The sequence below is a fragment of the Panthera leo genome, chromosome B1 (genome assembly GCF_018350215.1).
Source record: "Panthera leo isolate Ple1 chromosome B1, P.leo_Ple1_pat1.1, whole genome shotgun sequence".
Classification (NCBI taxonomy): Eukaryota; Metazoa; Chordata; class Mammalia; order Carnivora; family Felidae; genus Panthera; species Panthera leo.
The window spans coordinates 16,015,270-16,040,952 of NC_056682.1; the positions used below are offsets into that span (position 1 = coordinate 16,015,270).

Below are 25,683 nucleotides of genomic sequence, written 5' to 3' on the forward strand. Positions count from 1 at the left end.
CTTAAGAAAGAGGCCTTTACATTTCTGAGTTTTGTCGATGATTTCACTGTTTAAAATGGCCCCCCAGCACAGTACTGAAGTGATGTCTTGGGTTCCTAAGTACAAGAAGGCAGTGATGTTCCTTATGGAGAAAATATGTGTGTTGGCTAAGCTTCCTTCAGGCATGATATATACACAACAATCTATAAAGAGCCACTGAAGGGGGACACCTGGGTGGCTCAGGTGGTAGAGCACGTGACTCAATCTCAGGCTCTCGAGTTCAAGCCCCTTGTTGGATGTGGAGCCTACTTGAAAAAAAAAAAAGAGCCGCTGAGCTTTTTGTGCAGGGAAGTGACATGATCAAATTTCCATTGCAGCACTTTGGCAGCAGTGTAGACAATGACTTGGGGGACAAGGAGATAGTAGCGGAAACAAAAGAGTAACATAACAGCAGGGCTAAGAAGGGGCTTGGAGTGCTGGTTAAAAGAAGCCAGAGGGAAGAGGCTAGGCTCACCCTCAGGCTTCTGTCATGGGTATGAAAAGACAATAGGATCATGTTAATCACCATCCCCAACCCTGGAAAGGACACAGTGGGGGAAAAGAAAATTGGGCTGCTTCATTAGACAGCGGGCCAAACACCTTCAGGTTCAAGATCGGCACAACTCATTTGTCAGTTTCACCGTAAGATCTAAGAATTTTCTTCAAAAACAAGTGAGTTTGTGGTTTATAAAGGTTTCCATATTGGCAGACTAGGTAAGTGCAAACCAATGCTCCCTCTGAAAACTACTAGAAAAGGGATTCAAACTAATATTTAAAATAAAAATCTGCTCGAAGTCACTGGAGAACTAATAAGGCATGTGATATTACGGGGCCAACGCCAAGATCTGAACCCACAGAAGTGAGCCTAGTATTTGGGGGTCAGTTTACCCCATGGAGTATCTTCAAATTGTGGAAAACACAGCTGCAGTGCTGAGGAACTAGAAACAATTTGATAGACCTCTTGAGGGAAAAGGGACAAAAACCAGAACCCAGGGCCTTCCAAGAAAGGGGAGCCCTAGATAAACACCCATTTGGACTGGGACCCCCGAAGGGTGACACTGTGACAATAAGGGAACTGGAAGCCTGCAGTCACTGATGCCGATTCAATCTCTGTTTTAATGCGATTTGCGACTTCGAGCACCCTGCTGCCTGCCAGAAGCAAAAGTAAATCCTGTCTGGAAGAAAACACCATTCAGAGCAGGGGTCAACAAACTCTTTCTCTGAAAGACAAGGCAGTAAATATTTTAGGCTTTGTTGGCCAGATGGTCTTTGACACATTGGCTTTGCTGTATTGCAAAAGCAGCCTTGGACGAGAAAATGAATAACCATGGCTGTGTTCCATAAAAGTTATGTACACACGCTGAAATGTGAATTGCATAATATTCACGTTACAAATATTCTTCTGATTAATAAAAAAACATTTAAAAAGGTAAAAGCCTTTTAAACCTGGCTGGCTCAGAGGCTTTAAACTTGCAGACCCCTGATGTAGAGTTTTAAGATCTTTCTACAATTTTTCATATAAACCAAAAACACAAACGTAACTTTAAAACATCCTATTAAAAATATATTCCAGGAGCACCTGGGTGGCTCAGTCAGTTAAGACACTGACTCTTGATTTTGGCTCAGGTCATGAGCTCACAGTTTGTGCGATGGAACCCCGCCACATGTTGGTCTCTGAGCTGGGCACGGAGCCTTCTTAAGATTCTCAGTCTCTCAGTCTCTCTGTCTCTGTCTCTCTCTCCCCCCTCGTCCTCTGCCCCTCCTCCACTTGTGCGCCTGTGCACTCTATCTTAAATAGATAAATAAATAAATAAAAATATATTCTAAAGAGCCCATGGGTTAAAGAGTAGAAATCACAATGGAAACTCAAAAATATTTTGAACTTAATGAAAATAAAAAAGGCTGTGGGCACCTGGCTGACTCAGAAGAGCATGTGACTCTTGATCTGGGGGTTGTGAGTTCAAGCCCCACATTGGGCACAGAGTTTACTTAAAAAAGAAAAAAAAAAAAAAGCCTGAATATCAGTGAACTACACATCCATTTCAAGGAATTAGAAAAATAATGGCAAATTAAACCTAAAGAATAAAGCTGGAAGCCAATAATTAAGGTAACAGAATTCTTTCTTGAAAAAGAGACAACAATGCCAAATGAACTGCATGACTAAAAGTGAAAGGTAAGGAGCACCTGGGTGGCTCAGTCAGTTGAGTGTCTGACTGGGGCTCAGGTGATGATCCCGCAGTCCATGAGTTTGGGCCCCGCGTCAGGCTCTGTGCCGACAGCATGGAGCCTGCCTTGGATTCTATGTCTCTTTCTCTCTCTCTGCCTCTCTCTCTCTCTCTCTCAAAAATAAACATTGAAAAATTTTTTATTTTAAATGTGAAAGGTCAAACTTTTGGAAAATAATAGAGCAGAATATCTTCATGTGTTTGGTTAAATGAAAATTTCATAAAATCCAACATTTTAAAAGAGCACTAACTATAAAAGACTGATAAAGTGGACTGAAGTAAAATTAAGCACTTCTGTTCACAGACATCATTTATAGTGAAAAAGCAAGCCAGACTGGGAGAAAATATTTGCAGTATACCTCACACTGGGACTGTATTGTATCCAGAACACATAACTCTTACAAATCAACAAGAAAATGACATTCAACCTATAGGAAAACAGGCAAAAAACTGTGAAAAGGGACTTCACAAAAGATAGCCCAATGGCCAATAAACATGAAAGTGTTCAATCTTATTAGTCATCAAAGTAGTGCGAGTAAATCATGGCATAACACTATATACACACCTAACTGGTTATATTAGTGAGGCTATGGGACAACAGGAACTAATATACTTCTGGCTGGAGAGAAAACTGGTACACTCACTCTGGAAAACTCTAAATCTTACCCAGCAACTCCACTCTGAAGTATATGCCAACCAAATGCATGCATATGTAATCAAGATATGTCTACAAAAAACTTCATATTAGCATGATTTGTAATAACCAAAAACCTGGAAACCACCTCAAATGTCTATCAACCACAGAATGGATAAAAAAAATCACGGTACAGTCACACGCTAGAATATTATACAGAAATGAGAACAAATGAATTACAGCTGCATGCAACATGAAAGAATGTCAGAAACATGAATGCGTACAGCAAAAGAAGGCAGACACAAAAGAATCTAATTCCATTCGTAGGACATTCAAAAATGGGCAAAACTACACAACAGTCTTGAAAGCTAAGATGGCAGTTACCTTTTGGCAGGAAAAGAGTGTCGTGACTCGTAGGGAGCCCCAAGGGATCTCACGAGTTCTGGCATATTCCAACTCTGGATCTGGTTATTGGTGACACGGGTATTTGCGTTCTAACAATACATGAGGTGTACATTTATGTTTGGTGCCCCTTTCTGTATTTCTGTAGCATTTACATAAATGGTTAACAAAATCTTTATGTCATGCTCACATCCCTCTCACATTCCCCAAAATATTATTAAAAATTAAATCTTCTTAAATTAATGGTAAAATTAGGTGCTTCTAGTTAGTATACACAACTACATGCAAAGAAGATATATTTACTTAATACTAGGTATTTTCTTCATGAAATAAAAAATTCTCAGAATGAAATAAAGAAAACAAAGCTTACTTCAAACTTGGAGATTGGCTATAATTCCCAAACACATGAAGTAAGTGTGTGATTTTTGGTGAAGACTATCATTGTAATGAAAATACTGTAAGAATTTGGAACTATAGTTTTTAATAGTTTTTTGGTAGCTATCTACATTCTTTTACCATTTTATAATAGTGGATGTCAAATTAGGTTCGTAGGAAAAAATCCTGTCTCTCATTATAGTAAATTAATGACAGGTTACCTCGTAAGTTTACTTTGTAAAACAAGAAAACCTTAAAAAACGTCATCTAGAACAAATACTGCAACTTACCTGAACTTACAAACCGAGGCACAGAACATTTAAGACTGTATCATGGAGCCTCCAGAAATATCTCAGTGGCTTAAAAATCTGTCACCAGAATTTTAAAATCAAATAAAACTTTCTGCTACGATGTAATCTTATTTGCTGTAAGCATCCTTGAACTTTGTAGTTGGGAGCTCACATATACTACTGCTGGAACTACTCAGTGATTTATTCCAATGGCATCATTATTATTAACCCTCATCAAAAAAATTCCTAAATTGAAGCTTTAGCAGCAAGTTTTAAAAAGAGTATTTCTTATCACTCATAATGCACGTGAAATGTTGCTGTGGACGCTTAAAAAAAAACAAAACAAAACATTCTATCAGGCTATAAGGTGTTGCAGCATCTTAACAATTTTACAGAACAAATTAGATGATGTGGTTTAAAGAGGCGACCAGCAAGGCAATTTTAAGCAAACTCTTTCCCACGTAAATGTCGTACTTTCAAACATATAAATAACTAATACCCTCCTTCCAACCTCATTTTAATTCTTAGACTTGTAAGGCACATAAAAGTTATTATTCTCGGGGCACCTGGGTGGCTCAGTCGGTTGGGCGTTTGGGTGTCCGACTTCCACTCAGGTCATGATCTCACAGTTTATGAGTTCGAGCCCTGCATCGGGTTCTGGGCTGACAGCTCAGAGCCTGGGCCTGATTCAGATTCTGCGTGTGTCTCTCTCTCTACTCCTCCCCTGCTTGCACTCTCTCCCCCAAAATAGATAAACATTAAAATTTTTTTTAAAAAAGTTATTATTCTCATTTTTAAAATGGGAACAAGAAAATACATTTGCCACATATGAATTTATGGGGGAAAAAAGAAAATATATTTGAGAGATGGGCACAGGATCAACACTCAGTTATCTTTTGTTCTTTCTTTCTTCACTATGTCAAGCTAATTCTTCAGGCTTAAAACACGTTAACAGATTGGGAAATTAAAAAAAGATGTTGATTTTTAAGTTTATTACTAATCTTTATTCATGGAAATAAAGTAGCCATTAGCATTAAGCACATTTCCTAGGATGGTATACAATCATTTATAGGTTAAGATTTTGGCGTTTAAGATATTAAACATCTTATAAATTTAATTATTAAAATATAATAATTTCAACTGTGTCTCCGACTTATACTGGCCATAACACTCTGCATAGTGTGCAGTGCCTGAATCTGAACAGGAGAAGCGCACAAGTATCACGATGACCTCTTTCTAAAGTTGCTCCCGTACCATTTTTGGACACTGGGTTAATGGTTTGAGAACTGCATTACACTACATTTATAAGCAAACCAGAAAACTTTTATTCGGAGTAGTAGCTAAGAAAGCAGCTTTTTAATGGAGACTGAACAAAGTAGGGAAAGTGTGAGATAAAATAGGTATCCCTTAGGAAATAATCTCAATAGTTCAAAATCTCTCATAAAATCTTGTTAAAATGGAGGCAACATTAGTTGAACATTTGACAGATATGAAAATAACTCTCAATAAGAATCTTGCCTGATAATTTTAGATTCTGGATTATAACTTCCAGTTGCAGACGTAAATTTCCAAAGTATATATATTAGGTCCAAGTGAACCTAATATGTAGTGGTGCTAGGTGATCCTTCACCTTTTAGAAGTTTTGAAAATAAAAATAGTATACTTACGATTCCTTCATAAAAGTGTCCCTTAAACCTTCAAAGTAGCTTGGCTTATACCAGAAGATAGTATATTCTTCCACTTCTATCCTTCTATTTTTTACTTATCGTATATAAGTACTCATGACGACAGACCTGTGAATTCTGCTTTGAAAGGACGAACATTGCTGCTCGGAATTCCCAACTTTTACTCCAAGTTGGATCCCAGCTATCAGCAATACTTTGATGAACCCGCCGTCAAAGCAGTAAAAACTGAAGGCATGAAATTAGTATGTAAAATCCAAGTATAGCTTGATCTATAAAAATTATGTGTTGTAATCCTGACCTATGACAGCAAAGGCCATATAAAATATATCCAGAGACTAATGTCATGAACATAAAAGGTTTATATTTTTATATATCTATATATAGATATCTATATCTATCTTCTATATATATCTATATCTAGATATCTAGATATCTAGATATAGATATATATAGATAGATTTTCCCTAACAACTTAAAAATCAATTTCTAAAAACTGGCTTACCATATCAGGCGGGTGTCCAAATTCAGCATTACCTTATCTCTTCTTAAAGATAAGTTGTTATACAAACATTAAAAGTGCAGTAAGCTAAACACAAAAGAAAGCAAAACACCCCTGGTTTAGCAGAGCTAAAGTTAATAAATAGAGTGCTAAATGATGTAAAAACATGGGCACCAGAAGAGAGCTTCAAATAACAATGAATGAACATTATAGCCCAAAGAAAGAAGCAGAAAAATCTGTCAGGTTGTGTTCACGTGATTTTTTTTCAACACCACTGTTGCCACACTTCACAGGCCCTATCTTCTGACAAAATCTATCAATGCCAACTTAAGACCAAGACATTCTGAATAGATATTTAGCAACATGACGTTTGGCTTACTGCCCAAGGTGGTTAGAAAAGTAAGTTCAGTCCACATGCTACAAAAGCTTGAGTTAACTTGGAAAAACAAACAACAAATATTATCGTGGCTACAGAGCAAGAATTCACATTAAAAAAAGAAAGATTTGGCATTTATTATGGAAACTTCCCAGTACATCCTAAAGGCATACTGAACAGGCCAGTAAAGAAAAAGTGATGATGCATCAGCGATGACCGAGGTAGAAGAAGCGGCCATGACCGAGATGTACTCGGCTATATGAAATGAGAGCCCACAGATCGACAGAGAAATATTCTGATTTGTCAACTATATGACACCCTATTTGCCCTTACTAATTCCATTAAGATTACCAGGATTTGCAAAGTGGGACTGGCAAAAATGGTTCTGCCAGAATTCAACTCAAAAGCCCCAACCAAACAAGAAAATTAGCTGACATTTAAGGTAGCCTCAACAAAATGTGTGCGATTTCTCCTCTACCATTCATATTTTAATGTTCTTTCTCAGTCCTTAAAAATAGTAGCTGGAATTTCCAAAGCTTTAAGACCACACATTTCTTATTTATCTCCTCTCTGAATACAGTAAACACTGAAACGTAACACAACTTGTTAACAGTATCACTTAAAACACTGTTCTGACACAACTCAGGATCTGCTTCTTGCCTTTTCAAACTGGTGGTGCTATTGTGCTCGACAAATAGTTGCTTTTGCTTGTGGCGATCTGGTCCTTGGACAACCTATTCACAACGTAGCGGACTGTGACTCTAAAGTCTACCTCATTTCTCAGAATCGTCAGTGGTACTTTACCTGAATGTGTAAGAACGTGGAAGAGAAGGAGCTTGCTTCCAAGATGAACTTTCTAATACTCACAGTTTGAAACGGTTTGGAATGGTTGATCACATTTTTAAGATCTAACTCCGCACACTCACTCATATGGAGGTAGTAGATGCCTTTGGTGAATCACAAGGGCTGCCCTAGTACACGCTTCTCTCAGTCTGCTCACCAAATCTAAATCAGCTCCACCAATGGAAACAAATTTCAAGTTTCGGTTCACAGTAAGTATACAATCAAGTCTTACAATCAAATTAAGAGTTATACCACCTGAATTCTGGAGCAAAGAGAAAACAAAGTTATATTTAGGAGCTACGATCATGGTTTAAAACTTAAAAAAAAATTAAAAAAAAAACATAAAACAAGAACAATGTAGTTAACATCTTGGGTCCGACGTACAGTGTGATATTATCACAACTGTTCTGTCAGTGTAAGAGCTGAATCATTTTCTATGTTGAGAAAATATACATACATACTACCATTTTTCTATCAAAGACATATACCTCTCATAGAAATACATCCTCACAGGAAACACTGATTTTACATTAAACTGTTTTTTTTTAAACAATTTTGCATTGAATTACAGTAAAATTACAACTCATTGTTGTAAATTTTAAATTACAGACGTTTACACAGAGAATTATACTAATATACAAGAGCACTTCAATAAGAACCGGATGAACAAGGTTTAAAGTAAAAAGAGTTTTTATAACCAAGCTGTACGAACATTAGGGGGCTTAGGTCTTAGCAACAGGCCACTGGATGTGTCAAAAACTGGTCGCTCACTCTTACAACTGAGACCACTGGTAGCACTGGATGTTCTAGAAGCTCCTCCTGAAAATATATGAAGAACAAGAAATAATTTTATTTAAACTAAATACATCCATTAACCCTTGACAAACTTCCTCTCCTAATTTAAAGTTCAGAATAAATTTTTCTTCCCTATCTCACATGAATTTTTAGTAGTTTAGTATGATTCTCAAACAGGAATGCACTTCAGAACTCCCTGTGGAAATTAAAAATAATAAGAAACATGCCCGGACTCTACATTGGGGGGGTTCGGATTCAACAGATTTGGGATGGGAATACATGTTTTAAAAAGCTGCTCAAATGATTCAAGCGATAAAAGAAGCCACTTTATATAACTATTTACAAATGTGTTCAAGAAATAATTAACCATGTTCAAGGCATAATGCCGAGTATGAATTACTGGATTAAGACCCTATGTCAGTCAATGACTATAGCAAGGAAGTGATGCTCGAAGAATGAGATGAATGAATGGACTCACCAGAGCACTGGGAAGTTGGGATGTCATAGGTGGTTACAGCTCTCTTCTAACATTGGCTTCTCTCTCGCTCTTTTTTTTTTTTTTTTTTAATTTTTTTTTAACATTTATTTTTGAAGGACACCTTCACCTATTTCATTTATTTTTGACTGTGAGCAGGGCAGGGGCAGAGAGGGAAGGAGACACAGAATCTGAAGCAGGCTCCAGGCTCTGAGCTGTCAGCACAGAGCCTGACCTGGGGCTGGAATTCACGAACAGTGAGATCATGACCTGAGCTGAAGCCGGGTGCTTAACCCAATGAGTCCCCCAGGTGCCTCGGCTTCTTTTTTTATGGTTTAGAATGCACACATGGAGCGACAGCATAAACTTCCTGTGTCACACACCCTAGCACGAGGTGGCCACTCCATGCGACATTCTGTGGGACGCACCACTAGCTGGGTGTGTGTTGATCACAGGTCAAGCATTAGGACGGATTATATGTGATGACTCTACAGACTGCTGATTCCTGTTTTAGTTAACCAGTGAGGAAGACAAAGCACATATAGGGGCTGGAGGATATTACCAATCATCCTTAGCTCGTTAGGGGGAACGTCTCAGCCACTTTTAAACAGCGTTATCTATTCATTTCTTCCTCTAACAAATGTAATAAAATGTCTACTACTGAAGACAGTATTGATATTTTCAACCGTTTTTCTTGTTTCTTTCCTGTGCTACCATTACATGCTGTGAGTGAAACCTGAAGTTGAGTGAACTGACACAAGAGCAGAGCATACTAGTGAAAAATAATACAATGCCTTCCAGAAGTCAGCCATTTTCAAACTCCATCCAAGAACGTAAGTTATATTTTTTAAAAAGGATAAAATATACACACAAGAACAAAATAACTCTGAGCATGCTTACTTAACGGGCTATACTGGCCAAGAGTTGATCTCACTCGTCTGGTGGATGGTGATGAGCTGAGATAACCCATATTGCGATGATAGTCCATCAGTTGTTCAGAGCGTTTCATACCAACTGTTGGTTTCACAGATTCAAGTCTTTTCAATAAAGCCTTCATTTAAAGACAATTCAAAAGTCAATGTTAGATAGAAGTAAGTGATAGCAATAACTCAGGAAAACAACAGCAGTAAGTTTTTAAAAAGGCACTTTAAAATATTTAATTCCAGCACGGTTAACATAAAGTGTTGTATTAGTTTCAGGTGTAGAATATAGTGATTCACCAATTCTGTTATTTGGTGCTCATTATGATAAACGTACTGTTAATCCCCTTCACCTATTTCACCTGTCCCCCCACCTCCCCTCTGGCAACCATCAGTTTGTTCTCTATAGTTAAGAGTCTGCTTTTTTGTCTGTCTCTTTTTTCCCCCCTTTGTTTGGTTTCTTAAATCCCACATGGAAGTGAAATCATATGGTATTTGTCTTTATCTGACACACTCAGCATAATACTCCCTAGCTCTATCCACGTTACAAATGGTAAGATTTCATTATTTTTAATGGTTAAGTAATATTCCATTATATATATACCACGCCTTTCTTATCCATTCATCTATTGATTGACCCTTAAGCTGCTTCCATAGTTTGGCTATTGTAAATAATGCTGCAATAAATATAGGGGTACAGATATCTCTTCAAATTAGTGTTAAATCAGTAAATACTTAATAGAAATTTATGAAATAAAGATTTTAAAATCACTTTTGAGATGCTATGTGAAAAAATATTTCAAATAATATACTTTCAGGAAAATCTAAGGGTTTGGGGCACCTGGGTGGCTCAGTTGGTTAAGCCTCTGACGTCAGCTCAGGTCATGATCTCATAGTTCATGAGTTCGAGCCCCACATCAGGCTCTGTGCTGACAGCTCAGAGCCTGGAGCCTGCTTTGGATTCCGTGTCTCCCTCTCTCTCTAACCCCTCCCCTGCTCATGTTCTGCTCTCTCTCTCTCTCTCTCCAAAATAAATAAACATTAAAAAAATTTTTTTAGGAAAATCCAAGGGTTTCACCTATCCTATAAAACCAGTATGGTTTTAACAACTGATCACAGGCACATCTCTCTTTCATGTCAGGTTACAATGTTTGGAAAGGTGCTATAAATGGAAATGCATGAAATGTGATTTTCTCAGAGAATGGACAAAATGCTAAAAGCCCAGTGTGTTCGTTCAACCTAGACATCACCACAAACCTATCTAAGCTACTATCAATTCTATATATGACTTTAGAGCACTGGCTTTCTAGCTGTTTACTTTCCAGTTGTGCCCCAACTGGACACTGAGGAGAGGCCAAGGGGGTGGCCTCTCAGGTCTCCCGCTCCCAGTTTCTACTGGTCCATCTGTGCTCTCCATGTTGCCTGTTTCATATACTAAATATTCTGCATAAAATCTAGTTTGGAAGAAAAAAGTTTTTACTCTTAAGTTTGAAAATCATCTACTATAACTTTTAAATAGATATATAAACCAACTAGCCAAGGCAACATAATATCCAGTAACATTGTATTTTAATATGATTCTGTAACAGAATCTAATGTGTAAACATTCCTAATTTTATTTTCTTTCCTCATATTTTAAAAGGTAGAAAGTTTGTTTCATTTTCAAAGGTATCGTAGAGAAGGGAATATCTGAGCAGACCAAATGGATCAAGGAATTGATCTATGATTGTTTTATTATCTCTTTATCGAGTTAAACTAACTCTGTAGCAAGTTGATCTTTATTTGAAAAGAGAATGCTTGTTCAGCACTCAGATTCCCATTAAAAAACCAGCCTCTTGAATTCAGTCACAGGACAAATTTTTTTCTGCACGCCTTGTTTTTCCTTCTGCCTCAACGCTGTTTTCTTTTTATTATGGCAAAGAATACATAAAATTTACCATTCTTACCATTTTATCAATTTACCATTTTAAGCTTACAGTTCAGTGGCATTTAGTATATTCACATCACCGTGAACCATGACCACCAACCATATCCAGAACTTTTTCTCAACTTTGTGTTTGCTCTCATCAGCTTCACCCTCACCCTTCTATTCTGACTGGTGTTCTGAGTAATTCCAGAGAAGTGATAGATGGTAGTAGAACAAGTCAAAATACTCCAGAGAGCTGTTTAGAAAAGGGAGAAGGAAGGTGTTACAGAAATAAATGGAACCTGGAGACAAACGGCAGCGATCTAGAGCACATGAAGCAGGACACCGACCAAATGAGAGATCTCGGCCTGCCAGCTCTTTGTGGCATGAAGTGGCCTTTCTCAGTTTTTACCTTCTAAGGCTAGAGCACACCTAACTCCCTCGGGAAGCCAGACTCAACTAGAGCTAACGGTTTTCTCTGCTGAGCCCAGACTTACAATTTAAACATGGTTCCGTCTGTAAAGTCTATGGTCTTGCCATCACAAGACCATATGTGGTCTTCTTCTCACCGTACATAGTGAGGCTGTATATTTTAAGGGCAAAACCTCCTAGGATTATACCTTTTCTACCTACAGTTTGTAACTGCTCTGAGTTGTGTAAGACACTGGAAGGAACAGAAGAAAAAATATAAAATATTGCCCTGTCATTTATAGTTTGCATAAGAAGAGAATACTCTTGCATGCCCGAGTGAGACATTTATAAGTGAGTAAGAAACTTCCTACGTATCACACCATGTACTCTGCGAGGCAGGGCATCATTTGCCATGTCATCTGATTACCCTATTAACTACCCTCTGGGCTGTGGGGGGGACAGGACAGAAAATTTATTTTCAGTTAACTACTAATTTTGTTTTTTTGCTAGTAGAAGCCTCACTATTTTTTGGATAAACTAATTTCCTAAATTTGTTTTTTTGGCTAGCTAGGTTTTTCTTTTTTAAATTTTAAGAAAACTGTGACGCTTATTCATCAGATATAAAACATATAAAGCAATATAATCAAAATCAATTCTGAAATAATTTGACAATAAGGCAAAGAATAAACTCATTTTGTTGTCCTGATAGGTCACTTATCAAGTTTACAGGCAGAAACTTTGGAAAACGAGAGAGAGATCAGCTATCTAAATTACATGGAACTATATCATTTGTATGTCATGAATAAGTTAAGCAGAAGTTAAAGGGATGATTTCTACTAGAAACAGCTCTTGCTTATAGAAACTATCAAAATATGAAGTACTGATTACTGTATAAAGTGTAAAATCAAAAGTAGATACATTTTAATCTAGTGAATAATTTAGTACTTCTGGGTAAAACTTAAAAAATGACAGTTCAAAATATTTTAACATTTGCATCAGAGTGAACAAAAATGTAAGCTATCTAGTCAGAAAGACGTGCATTTAAATCCTGGCTCTTCCAATGATTATATGACCGTATGACTTGATGTGGGTATTAATGAAATAATCTCCAAGAGTCAGTTTTAAGCAGTTAATTGAGATAATGCATATAGAATGCTCACAGCAGTCCCTGGCATTTGGTACAGAGTTATCAAACATTAATGCTACCATTCATATTGCTTTGTATTATTTTCTAGTTTTTTGACATGCACTAACTAGTATTACCTTCCTAGCTATGTTATATATTATATGACAGGACAGTATTTTACAGACATTTTTATATTCCTTCAGTGTCTTACACAGATCACAGCAGACACTAAATAAATATGTTTCATGAATTGAGAAATGATAAGAATGGATACTTATATTTCAATTTGTGGTTTACAAAATCCTAGTATTTTCAATCTTAGAATCTGCTACTCAAATCAAATTCTAATAATGAATCCCAAATAGTTTGTCCAAATATTTGTTTTTCTATTTAGGAAGTATTCTTTTTGGAAGGAAAACTAACCCAACCTGAATCCTGTCCATCTCTGGAAACAGAAAAGTTAAAACAAATGAATGACTAATGTGTTAATGATTTCTGCAGTTGTCAGCAGAGGGGAGGTGCTTCATTGTTTCTAAAGTGATAAAGCAAAGACCCCGAAGGACATTAAAGAGTAACAAGCATCCTACAGTCAGGGAAAACCAGGATTGTTCTTTCTATTTTTCTATAACTGAAGCCACCCTTAGTTATCATTAGCTTTCTTTCTTGTATGAAAGGAGACACAGACAATAACCAGAGAAGGAAGAAAATCAGAGTGAACTATAAATTATTTCAAGATCTTACGAATCACACTTGAATTCTTATACTAGGTATGAGCTTTACCATAAAAAATTTTTTTAATGTTAATTTTTGATGGAGAGAGAGACAGAGCATGAGTGGGGGAGGGGCAGAGAGAGAGGGAGGCACAGAATCTGAAACAGGCTCCGGGCTCCGAGCTGTCCGCACAGAGCCAGACGCAGGGCTTGAACTCACAGACCATGAGATCACAACCATGAGCCGAAGTCGGACACTCAACCAACTGAGTCACGCAGGCGCCCCTATATGAGCTTTACCATAAATCTTCATCTTTGTGACAACGTATCACTCTCCCCTTGATAGTTTTCACATTCTATCTAAGAGGTCTAAAATTCCTCCTCTGGGGCGCCTGGGTGGCTCAGTCGGTTGAGTGGCCAACTTCGGCTCAGGTCATGATCTCGCGGCCCGTGAGTTCGAGCCCCGCGTCGGGCTCTGTGCTGACCGCTCAGAGCCTGGAGCCTGTTTCCGATTCTGTGTCTCCCTCCCTCTCTGACCCTCCCCCGTTCATGCTCTGTCTCTGTCTCAAAAATAAATGTTAAAAAAAAAAAGAAAAAAAATTTTAAAAAACATAAAATAAAATAAAATAAAATAAAATAAAATTCCTCCTCTGGACTAGCAAAGAACAGAAGATGGAAGGAGGATTCTACCTTTCATTTAATGTTTTTAAGAATGACCTGCATTTTCTGAATTTGTATATGCATTACTTTTATTTTAAAAATATTTTAATAAAAAAAAATATTTTAACAGAAGAATTCCTGAATGGAAAGATTATGTTCTACTTTACTGCCTACTTTCTCTGGATTTAAAACTAATTACATACATATGTATGTGTGTGTGTATTCTCAGAAAGTTAAAAAAAAGAAAAACAAGTTAATTCCATTTGAACTCTAGGCTCTAATCCTTATCTATTCCTTACGGAATCTTACTTTTTCCCTAATCTTGCTTCAAATACTCACCTCCCCTCATCCTCTTCTTTCACATACAAAGAAGGCAATTGACATACATTTAAATAATGAAATAATCTCCGGGTGCCTGGGTGGCTCAGTCCTGACTTGGGCTAGGGTCATGATCTCACGGTTCACGAGTTCGAGCCCCACATGGGGCTCTGTGCTAACATCTCAGAGCCTAGAGTCTGCTTCAGATTCTGTGTGTGTCTCTCTCTCTGCCCCTCCCCTGCTCACGGTCTGTCTCTGTCTCTTAATAATTAATAAGTGTTTAGAAAAAAAATAAAATAATCTCATTTCTTTTAGACAGCAAAGCGAAATATAAACACCCTTACTCACCTGATCACCCTCTCCTTCTGCTAAGATTATTGTGGTACTCTTTCATAAAAATAGGATTCATATTATATTCAAATGAATTAAGGAAATATGGCTTAATGAGAGTATTTCAAAATCCACGAATTTAAAAATGAGACCCATTTTTGGAAATTCACAAATTTTAATCGAGTCTATGTAGGGTAGCAAGCATGCCCTCTACTAGATAAAATTACTTTTTATTATTCCTTTTATTTGTTTCCTTTTTGAATGAGAAGGAAAGGTAATATTTGCCTCCTGAAACATAATGAAAATTGTGAACTTCACCAGAAAGATTAACAGTATGCTTTTAACTCTGAAGCACAGGACTCGATTTTATACAGGATCTTTGCCTTCCTGTTCTACCCACTCAGCACAGCACTATTTCTTTGTTTTGGATTATGTCACTCTAAACAGCCTCTGGACTACCAGCAAGCTAAAGTACTGGAACAGAACTCTTCAGTCATCATGCCTGTTGGCCGTCTGATTGGTCTCTGTCACTGGAGATACAGGAATGAAGGAAATACAAATCATAAACATTTAGAGGTAATGGACCCTGCCTGTGCACTACATCTGACACAGAAATAACTACGAGCGTGCGTGGGTGTGTACACGTGTGTATGCATGCATGTATTTTGATTATGAAGAGGCTAGCAAACAGATTAAAAAATATACCAGCTCACACAGAGGAACTATTAGAGCTAATGCAGATCTAAAGAAGCATTTGGAAGGTGGAAGATTATAAAAGACATATGCAAAAATTAACAGTTTACAAGAGCAAACAGAAAATGTAATAAAAAAATTCATGCACAGGGTCTCCTGGGTGGCTCAGTCGGTTAAGACTCTTGATTTTGGCTCAGGTCATGATCTCACGGTTCCTGAGTTTGACACGCCACATCGGGCTCTGCATTGACAGTGTGGAGCCTGCTTGGGATTCTCTCTCTCTGCCCCTCCCCTGCTCCCTCGCTTTCTCAAAAAATAAATAACCTAAAAAAAAAAAAATTAAAATTTCATGTACAAAAGCACAGAAATACATAGTTTTGAAGAAAACCACAAAACTTTACTAAGGAAGGGGCACCTGAGTAGCTCAGTCAGTTAAGCATCCGACTTCAGCTCAAGTCATGATCTCATGGTCTATGAATTCAAGCCCCGCATCAGGCTCAGTGCTGACAGCTCGGAGCCTGGAGCCTGCTTCAGATTCTGTGTCTCCCTCTCTCTCTCTGCCCCTCCCCTGCTCACACTCTCTCTCAAAAATAAACATACATTTTTTTTTTTTTAATTTACTAAGGTAGAATATAAGAAAGCTTGAATAAATGGAAAGACATACCATAAGAAGATAATATTTTAAGACCGCCAAACACTCTCCAACTAAAACATAAATTTGACATACTTCTAATGGAAATTTACAATAGAATTAAAAAAAAATTTTAAGTTTATTTTTTTATTTAGAGAGACAGAGACAGCATGAGTGAGGGAGGAGCAGAGAGGGGGAGAGAGAATCCCAAGCAGGCTCCATGCTGCCAGCACAGAGACTTATATGGGGCTTGAACTCATGAAATCACAAGATCATGACCTGAGCTGAAACCAAGAGTCAGATGCTTAACCGACGGAGCCATCCAGGTACCCCTAGAATTTTTTTAAAAAAAGAAAAAATAAACAGTCATTATGAGGAATAACTGTAGAAACAGTCAAGAAAAGTTTTGTTTTGGTTTAGAGTATGAAGTGTTAAACATAAATGTAGATGATAAACTCTCCAGACAATAACATAATAAATGATATTTTATAATGAATTGTTTATTTTCCTATTCAGCTTGAAGTTACTTTTTTCACTTCTGCATGAATTAGTATTTGATTTAGAGCTAAATGTCCAAGGCCACTAACCACTGTGAGGCTACACAGCATTTGAAATATGGCCAGACTGAGATGAGCACTCAATGGAAAATGTATAACAGATTTCAAAGACTTGGTACACAAAAAAGAAAAAAAATATCTCATCATTAATTTTTTTACATTGGTTACATACTTTAAAATGTAGTATTTTGAATTTACTCAGTAAATAAAATAGTTTATCAGAATCTCATCTGTTTCTTTTGACCTTCTTAATATGACTACTAGAAAATTGTGAACGATTCATGTGGCCCACATTTTATTTCTACTGTTCTCAAGTATACTAGTAAGATCTTACTATCAAATGGGACAAAAATATTGCTCACATATACAAACTACTAAGTGTATGTAAAAAGAGTAAAACTGGCAATTTTCCACTGTTTATTAAAATAGCTGTAACGTACAACTGATTTCAGGGATGACCGAAGCTGTAAAAAGAGGCTGCTGATAGTTTTCATCCTAGTCATACACGGAATTGTCACTCTACACAAATGGTTTCAACTGTTCAAAAGTAAACCCGGGTTCTGCAAAAAGATAAACACAGAACTGCCATACGATTCAGCAATTCCACTCTTAGGTATACGCTCAAAGGAACTGAAAGCAGAGACTTGAACAGACATTTATGTATCAGTATTCGCTACAAAATTACTCACAAACAGCCAAAAGGAGGAAATAACCCAAGTGTCCATCAACATGTGAACATATGGATATTCAAACTGCGGTGCACACATATAACGGAATATTATTCAGCCAGAAAAAGGAATGAAGCTCTGGCACGTGCTACACCATGGATGGACCTTAAAAACATTCTGAGTGAAATAAGCCAGACACAAAACCATGAATATTGTCTTATTCCATTTACATGAAACGCAGATTAGGCAAATACAGAGAGACAGAAAGTAGATTAGAGGTTACTTGAGGGGAAGGGGGAAAAGAGGGTTATTAATAGGTACAGGGTTTCTATATGGACGACAATAAAGGTTTTGGCAACAGTGATAGTTCCACTGAACTGACCACAAAAATGAGGTAAAATGGCACATTTTATATCTGTTTTACTACAACTTAAAAAAATTAGTAAGACACCAGAGCCCATTGAATTGTACCCTAAATGGTTATGGTATACGCACTGTATCTCAAAAAGCTGTTAAAAAAAAAAAAAGTAACCCCAAAGCTAGGTAACTCGCGTATGATTCTGCTACCTGCCTGACCTTGAACAATCCCAACGTCCCAATCAGAGTGTCATTTGCTCCTCCACAACAACAGTAACTACGTCATTAGGGTGCTGTGAGGATGAAATGACCTAAACTTTGTAAAACAGGATACACCATGAACTGCTTGTGAAAGAGGCTCCAGAGTCATGCAGGAGAGTCAAAATAAACAAAAAAGCCAAACCCAAATGTTCAGGACATAATTTCAAATCTTCCTAAGTCATGGATGAATCTTAAACAATTGCCACGGTCACGTGCACAGAGTTGGCATGTAGCTCACTGCCCACAGCCTCATTTCAGCTTGCTCTGTTGCCACCTACCTGTTGCCACATGCCCGTAAGGGTTTAAGACTTTACTGGTTTTTGTAAATACACCATCCTAGCTCCCCGGCTCTTGAGATTAGTGGCAACAGTAAAAATTTCTACAAGTGTTAGTACAAGTTCAGGTAAGCACATGGTCAAACAGAACCGTATGGGTGACGAAATACAATGAGGATGAATTCTGGAAACCGTTTTAATAATTTTAATAATAGCTTTATCAATTATCTTAGCTCTGAATTTATGTGCCCATTAGGGTCTAATTTTGGTTTAAGACACTACCTGTGTTTAAAATCTTGGCTCAGCCATTTACTCACCAGCTCTGTGTCCCTGGGCTAATTATTTAATCCCTTTAGATCTCTGTCATGTCATCAGTAAAATGTGAATAAAAACAGTACCTACCTGAAAGATTACTGTTAGGATTCAATAAGCTTATATTTGGAGACACTTAGAGCAATGCCCGGCATTTAGGTAAGAGCCCAGTAAACACCAACAATTGTTATGAATGGAGTTTTATGAAGAAAATGATATGAGTAATAGTTTTTAATGTGAAGATTTTCAACAGTCCCTATATTCCTTGGAACATCACAGTTTAGTTATCTGATTCTTAATATCTGATTCTTAATTCAAGGAGCCGATCACCAAAATTTGATCTCTTTGAGATGTATTTATCCTTTAAAATAAATAATACGTAAATTGTTTCGGCCTTCAAGGATACAATAAAGTAAAACAGATTTGGCTAGTGACTGAATACTTCACAAAAGATACGTGTATCTGACCCCTGGAATGCCACTTCCTACACTACTGCAGAGATTTAACACACCTGGCCAAATAATACAGCTTTCAGTAATTTCATCTAACGTTCCCTCAAAATCTAGCTTGATGACCAAAAAAAACCAACAAAAAACACCTACTGTACCTTCCAGCTCGTGGCTCATCATGTATTTCACACCATACACATCCATACTTACTTTTATATAATTATGAAAATGTGGGTGTATCTGATTTCCTGTCAGTTGGCCTTATAAATCATTACCATTTATTTTCTTTGATGACTAAAAAATTTTAGTTACTTACCAAATTTTCTCTTTCAATCCTTTGTTGTTCCCTCTGCCTGTTGAGGGCACTGTGATATAACTTAGGGGGATGAACAACGGATCTTCTAGGAATCGTACTTCTGCTTCCTGATTTTTCAGCCTGTCTTGAGAGTTCTTTCAAAAGCCTCTGATTTTCCCTATCAATCTGTCTCACCTCCTCTCTTGTGAAAGAGTAGTTTTTCCTTGGTGCTACTGAAGGCTGATCAAAGTGGTGTCTTTGCGGTCCTTTTTTATCTAATTGCAGAAAAGCTAGAGAAGCGAACAAGACAAGGAAAGATAACTGAACAAGGCACATGGCAACGTGACGGCACAAACTGACGCTTCAGCTCTTAGAAATGGAGACTATGTTAAGTCATGAAAAGGCATGTATGAAAATAATGACATCCATACTACAACTATGTAGGAAAAAAATCAGAGGCAGCCTAGAGTTTCACATTTGGTTGGGTTCTTTGGGAGTAAAAACTATACATTCAACCGTAAAAATATTTTAATAAGAAATGTAGACGTCTCCCTAAGGCAGCCTAGTAGCTGGGGGAGGTTAGAAACCTCTGGTTGAGTGCACCAAATACACAAATGTAATACAATACTTCAATTGAGACAGTTTGTGAGTTGGAGGGCATACTTAGAAAATAAAATGTTCTCGGGTGCCTGGCTGGCTTAACATGTAGAGAGGATGTGACTCTTGATCTTGGGGTCATGAGATGAAGCACCACATTGGGTGCAGAGATTATCCAAATAAGCAAATAATCTTAAAAATAAATAAATAAATAAATAAATAAATAAATAAATAAATAAAGTCCTCAGCAATGACTGATGGAAACAATGGCTAACAACTGGCAAAAAACAAACCCAGAATATTCTGAAACTTTCAACTTAATCTGAAAATACTTTATGGTCTTAATATTGACATTAAAACAAATACTTCTACAGTAAAAATCAAACATTTTATTCCTAATTTAACATAAGTCAAAATGAATACATTATATAAAAGGAGTTTTTAACCAATAAAAATATTTTGCATACTATTGTTATCGAATGAAATTTTACCAACATGCTTAATTCTTAAATTTCACCAATTTTCAGTAAGTGACAATTATTACAAAACACTTGTTAAAAGTTTCTAAAAATACTAAGTTTGCTAAATGTTTCAACTTAACTCTGCACTACCAATGAGTACACTGTATCAGATTAACTGACCGGAACATGTGATTTGTTTTTTACACTATTTTTTTAAAGTAGCTGTTATTTGTTTTTACTTGAGTACCTTTAATTCTTTAACTTCCTCAGCATTTTACACTGTTAAATACACTGTTAAATCCACAGAGACATTTTTTAATCCCCATTTTAAAATGTGACTGGTGCAGAAAAGTCAAATCATTTGAACATAGTCAAAAGAACCAGAAGTCTACCCCCCTATGTTTAAACCAAAGACTATCAAAGATTACAGAAATTAAAAAAAAAAAAAAGATTAACAGTGGCTTTCTGATACAAAATAAATGAGGGAATTAAAGGTTGGTAATTTGCTGAAAATCATACCAAGTTAATGGTAAACCCGAAGAACACATTTAGAAAGATATAGGTGTGCTGTTCATAATTATCTTCCTTCCAAGAAATGCACATTTTATAGAATTTAATAAGGTTTCTAGATTAATTCTCCCACATATGAAAGCTTTTAAAATTAAATCTTAAAGGGAATTAAAAGCTATTTTCTGAATGGCATTTAAAAAAAAAAAGTTTTTAGGGGGCACCTGGGTGGCTCAGTCAGTTAAGCAACCGACTTCAGCTCAGGTCATGATCTCATGGTTCATGGGTTCCAGCCCCACATTGGGCTCTGCTGACAGCGTGGAACCTGTTTCAGATCTCTCTCTCTCTCTGCCCCTCCCCCACTTGTGGGTGCACGCACGCGCGCTCTCTCTCTCTCTCTCTCTGAAAAATAAATAAATATAAACAAAAACAAAAACATCCTGTAGGGATATTCATGATCCCTATTAAAAAAACCAATGGTATTTTCTTTTTAAAGTTATTTTTTTGGGGATGCCTAGGTGGCTCAGTCGGTTAAGCATCTGACTTTGGCTCATGTCATGATCTCAACAGTTCGCAAGTTTGAGTACCACATCGGGCTCCACACTCATGTTGTGGAGCCTGCTTTATATTCTCTCTCTCCCTCTCTCTCCACCCTTCCCTGCATGTGAGCAATCTCTCTTTCAAAATAAATAAACCTAAAAACATAAAGTTATTTTTAAAGGTTTAAAGAAAAAAATCAACACCTGTAGCTGAGAGGTCTCAATGCAAGGAATAACAACTGAATTTATTAAATTTGTCTTCTTCATGAACTTGTCAGATGAGAAATTCTGTGACATTCTTCCCACCCCCTTCCTTTGAATCTGGGCAGGCTTGAAACTGTGTGGACCAAAACAATATAGCCAAAAGTGTGACTTTCAAGGCTAGGCAAAGGAGGAGATGCACCCCCTGTAGCCCCCCAACCTTGTTTGCTGGAATACTTGTACTTGGGCCCCTGAGCCACCCTGTGTCTGACTAGCCTGAAGCTGCCATGTTGTGAGGAAATTGAACCACATAAAGGGGCCACGTGTAGGCATTACGATCCTAGTCTTTCGAGTCATCCTAGGTTGCTGCTTTTACACATCTAAGTTTTGTGTTTTGTTAGCAAAGCAACAATAACTAACACAAAACTGGGTACCAGTAATTGGAGTACTACTGCAATAAAAACCTAAAATACTAGCTTTGAGACCAGAGCTGGAAGGGTCTGGAGGAGACTGCTGATGTAGAGGATGAAGTGACAGAATTTTAGCAAAACTGTTGCCAGTGGTGACTAGGAAAATGGAAAAAATACCCGCCACTGGTGGATTTTGCTAAGTAGATCCCCGTGCAGGATGCTGAGAGTTATTCAAGGTTGATTGTATCCATAATGAAAAAGGAGAGAGAGGAGCTAAAAACAAGAACCGATCAGTTTTCAGTTAAAACACAGAATACAGAAGAACTAGGACTTATGGGGTTCAAAAATATAACTACTACGCCTTCCTAATCTCTCCTGGCAGAAGCCTGTCCCAGGACTCAAAGAGATATGACCGAGGACCCACGAGTGAGGTTCAGCTGCACTTAGACCTGATTTAGACCCTCGATGTCAAGGCTGGGGGTGGGGGATCTTTGAAAAGGAGAATGTATTTTTTGCATTTGAAGGAATGTAAAGCAGTATGTTGGACTAAAGAGGTTTTGAAACATGTCCATAAGCTACCTGACAGTCCCCCACTTAGGATGGAGGGTATATGCCCCTCCCTCTTAAATCTGGGAAGGTTTATAACCATTTAAACTAAAGGAATGTGGAAGAAATGATGCTATAGGACTAGCATGATCACATTCTGAGGCTAGGTCATAAAAGGGGATGAAGTTACTGTCTTGTTTCCTTCAACATTGTACGTGGAGCCCTGAGCCACCGTGTTAAGAATAAGAAATCCAGCTACACCGAGGCCACCATATGTGAAGAAGTCGGGACCCATGCAAAGTCTGGTCTTTAAGTCATCGCAAGCCCAGACACCTGACAAATCAATAAATCAGCACCCAGCTGATTCCAGTCCCCAGCCATCAAGTCACCCTACCCTGGAGTCTCTCCACACCCCAGTGCTGAGCTAATTGGTTATGTAGCAACAGTAACTGGCATTTCATCACTTTAAATATTGTGTAACAGACAAAACACATGTGGGCGACATTTATCCCATAAGCAAGCAGTTAAGTTTTCTCTGTGTATGATGTAATCAATCAATCAGTCTTCCCCAGCGATTACAGCTCCGTCCATTTCATGATCTAGTTCTGTTTTGCTTTTTATCAATCTCTTTGGTAGATTTGTGGTCAGTTTATTAATGTAAAATACTTCTTTGTCCCTTTAGTGGGACAAATTCACTTCTTGAATTCTATTTTGCATACTGTTAGGATTGACACTTCTATTTTCTCCTTGTTAATACCTGCCTAAGCATATCTTTTTCAAGCCTTTATTTTTCCATTCTTCCTACGACTTAAAATGTCTTTTTAGGTTGGATTTGATTTAAATTCTTAAAGATATTCTGATAGCACCTTCTGGTAAGTTGAAACCACCTACTTATACGGTTTGATCTCTTCCTACAATCTTTTTCATTTTTTTAAAGTTTATTTATTTTGAGAGAGTGAGCAAGTGAGCAGGGGAAGGGCACTGAGAGGGAGACAATCTGAAGCAGGCTCCGTGCTGTCAGTACAGAGCTCAACATGGGGCCTGACGTCACAAACCGTAAGATCATGACTTGAGCCAAAATCAAGAGTCTAACGCTTAACTGACTGAGCCACATAGGTGCCCCATCTTTTTTTTAAATATTTTTTTTGTTATTTTTTCCCATTGTTTCCCCTTTAGAAAGATTGTTAATTTTTTTTCCCTCTAATACACTGCAAATCAAATATTCTAATTACATCCTTCTAGAAGTTATGTTTTTTGGTCTCAGGACCTTTTGCACACCTAAAGATTATTGAGGACCCCAAAGAATGTTTATGCGAGCTACATCTATCCATATTTACTATGTTAGAAATTACAAGTAGGGGGCACCTAAGTGGCTCAGTCGGTTAAGCGTCTGACTCTTGATTTCAGCTGAGGTCATGATCCCAGGGTTATGGATCAAGCCCCATGTCGGGCTTGGCACTGATAATGCAGAGCCTGTTTGGGATTTGTTCCCTCTCTCTCTGCCCCTCTGTGGCTCACGATTGCTCTCTCTCAATCAATCAAATAAAATAAACATTAAAAGAAATTTTAAAGTAGGGTGTGTGGGTGGCTCAGTGTGAGGGCCCCGACTCTTGACTTTGGCTCAGGTCATGATATAACAGGGATGAGATAGAACCCTGCATGGGGCTCTGTGCTGAGTGTTGAACCTACTTGAGATTCTCTCTCTCAAAATAAACTTCAAAGTTAAAAGTAAAAACATTTAAAGATCTTCGTTTATCTGGAAATAATAAACCAGTGATAGGTTAATAGTTCTTTTACAAAAAAACCAATAATTGGCGAGGAGAACGGCAGATTTAATTCTTGCAAATATTTTAACGCCTGCCTTAATAGAAGACAGCTGGATCCACGTCTGCTTCTGCATTCAGTGTAGTGTGCTGTCACTGTAGTACAGCCCCTAGAAAAGCCACTGTGCACACGAGACAGGAGAGTGAGGTAAAAGGCAAATTTGTTTTATTAGCGGAAATAGTGGGGTCCTGCAGCTACTCTCCAAAAAAATCACTGAGCTCTATTTCAAGTATTATGTCCTTCATCTACGAGTCTGGTGCCTCTGGCTGATTTTAGCTTTTCTCCAAAGGTATTAATACTTGGTAGGGAGCTGACAACGTCTGAGATTTCCTACTCACCTATCTGAACCTCGTTCGCTGAAGCCTGCCAGTAAAGGGATGAGGTGCTGCCCGGGGGGACGGGGCAGGAGCCACTCTCAGGACAGGCAGCCTCTTCCCCAGGAGTGTAACAGGCCCACGCCCTCCCCTGCAGTAAGGCGCTTGCTTCATTCCGGGGTGGTGCTATCAGCTGAACAGTAAGTGCAACCACTTTCTTCACTCATCAATGCTGCCTTAATCCTAGCTTTCTCTTACATTAGTTGTTCTTCTCAGGATACATCCTCTAATGATGTATCTAATTATTTCACATAGAATCTAGGTGGTCCGTTTCCAAAATGTGTCAATTTTGCCCTGCAGATTCTTCCTAACCTGACCTAATTTCGCCTGCACAAAGTACGCAACATACCTTCAAATGTGGTCATGTCCGTTTATTCACTGTTCTCCAAACATGAGATTCATGCCATAACCCAACGCATAAACTTTTGTTCACTCCACTTTCAAAATGTCCTCTCTGCCTGCCTATTCAGTGCTTTACAGACCAAGGCCGAAGAACTTAATTCCAACCACACCTTATGAACATTTAAATAGTCAAGGCAGGCTTGGGGTGGGGTGGGAAGTCTCCCCAAAGCAGCCACCTACTTGAGCTAAAAGAGGCTGAAATATTTAGAAATCCTACTAAATTTTCAAGGTCTACTTTAAAGTAAGATATCTAAAATAAACAAATAAGAAAATAAATAGGTAACTAAGTAAATAAAGCCAGACACTTAATAATGCTAGTCCACACT

General features: G+C 37.8%; 1 protein-coding gene across 3 annotated transcripts in view; it reads right to left on the reverse strand.

The window, feature by feature from the left end:
* Positions 1-6,616: 6,616 nt before the first annotated feature.
* Positions 6,617-25,683, reverse strand: part of CFAP97 (cilia and flagella associated protein 97) — a 39,995-nt gene continuing 20,928 nt past the window's right edge. For all 3 annotated transcript variants that reach the window (XM_042934307.1, XM_042934305.1, XM_042934306.1), the window contains exons 3-5: positions 19,518-19,786; positions 9,518-9,668; positions 6,617-8,166 (exon numbers count right to left, since the gene is read on the reverse strand). In XM_042934307.1, the coding sequence (XP_042790241.1) occupies positions 8,039-8,166; positions 9,518-9,668; positions 19,518-19,786 (548 nt within the window). In that variant the 3' untranslated portion in view covers positions 6,617-8,038. The remainder of the gene's footprint in view (positions 8,167-9,517; positions 9,669-19,517; positions 19,787-25,683) is intronic.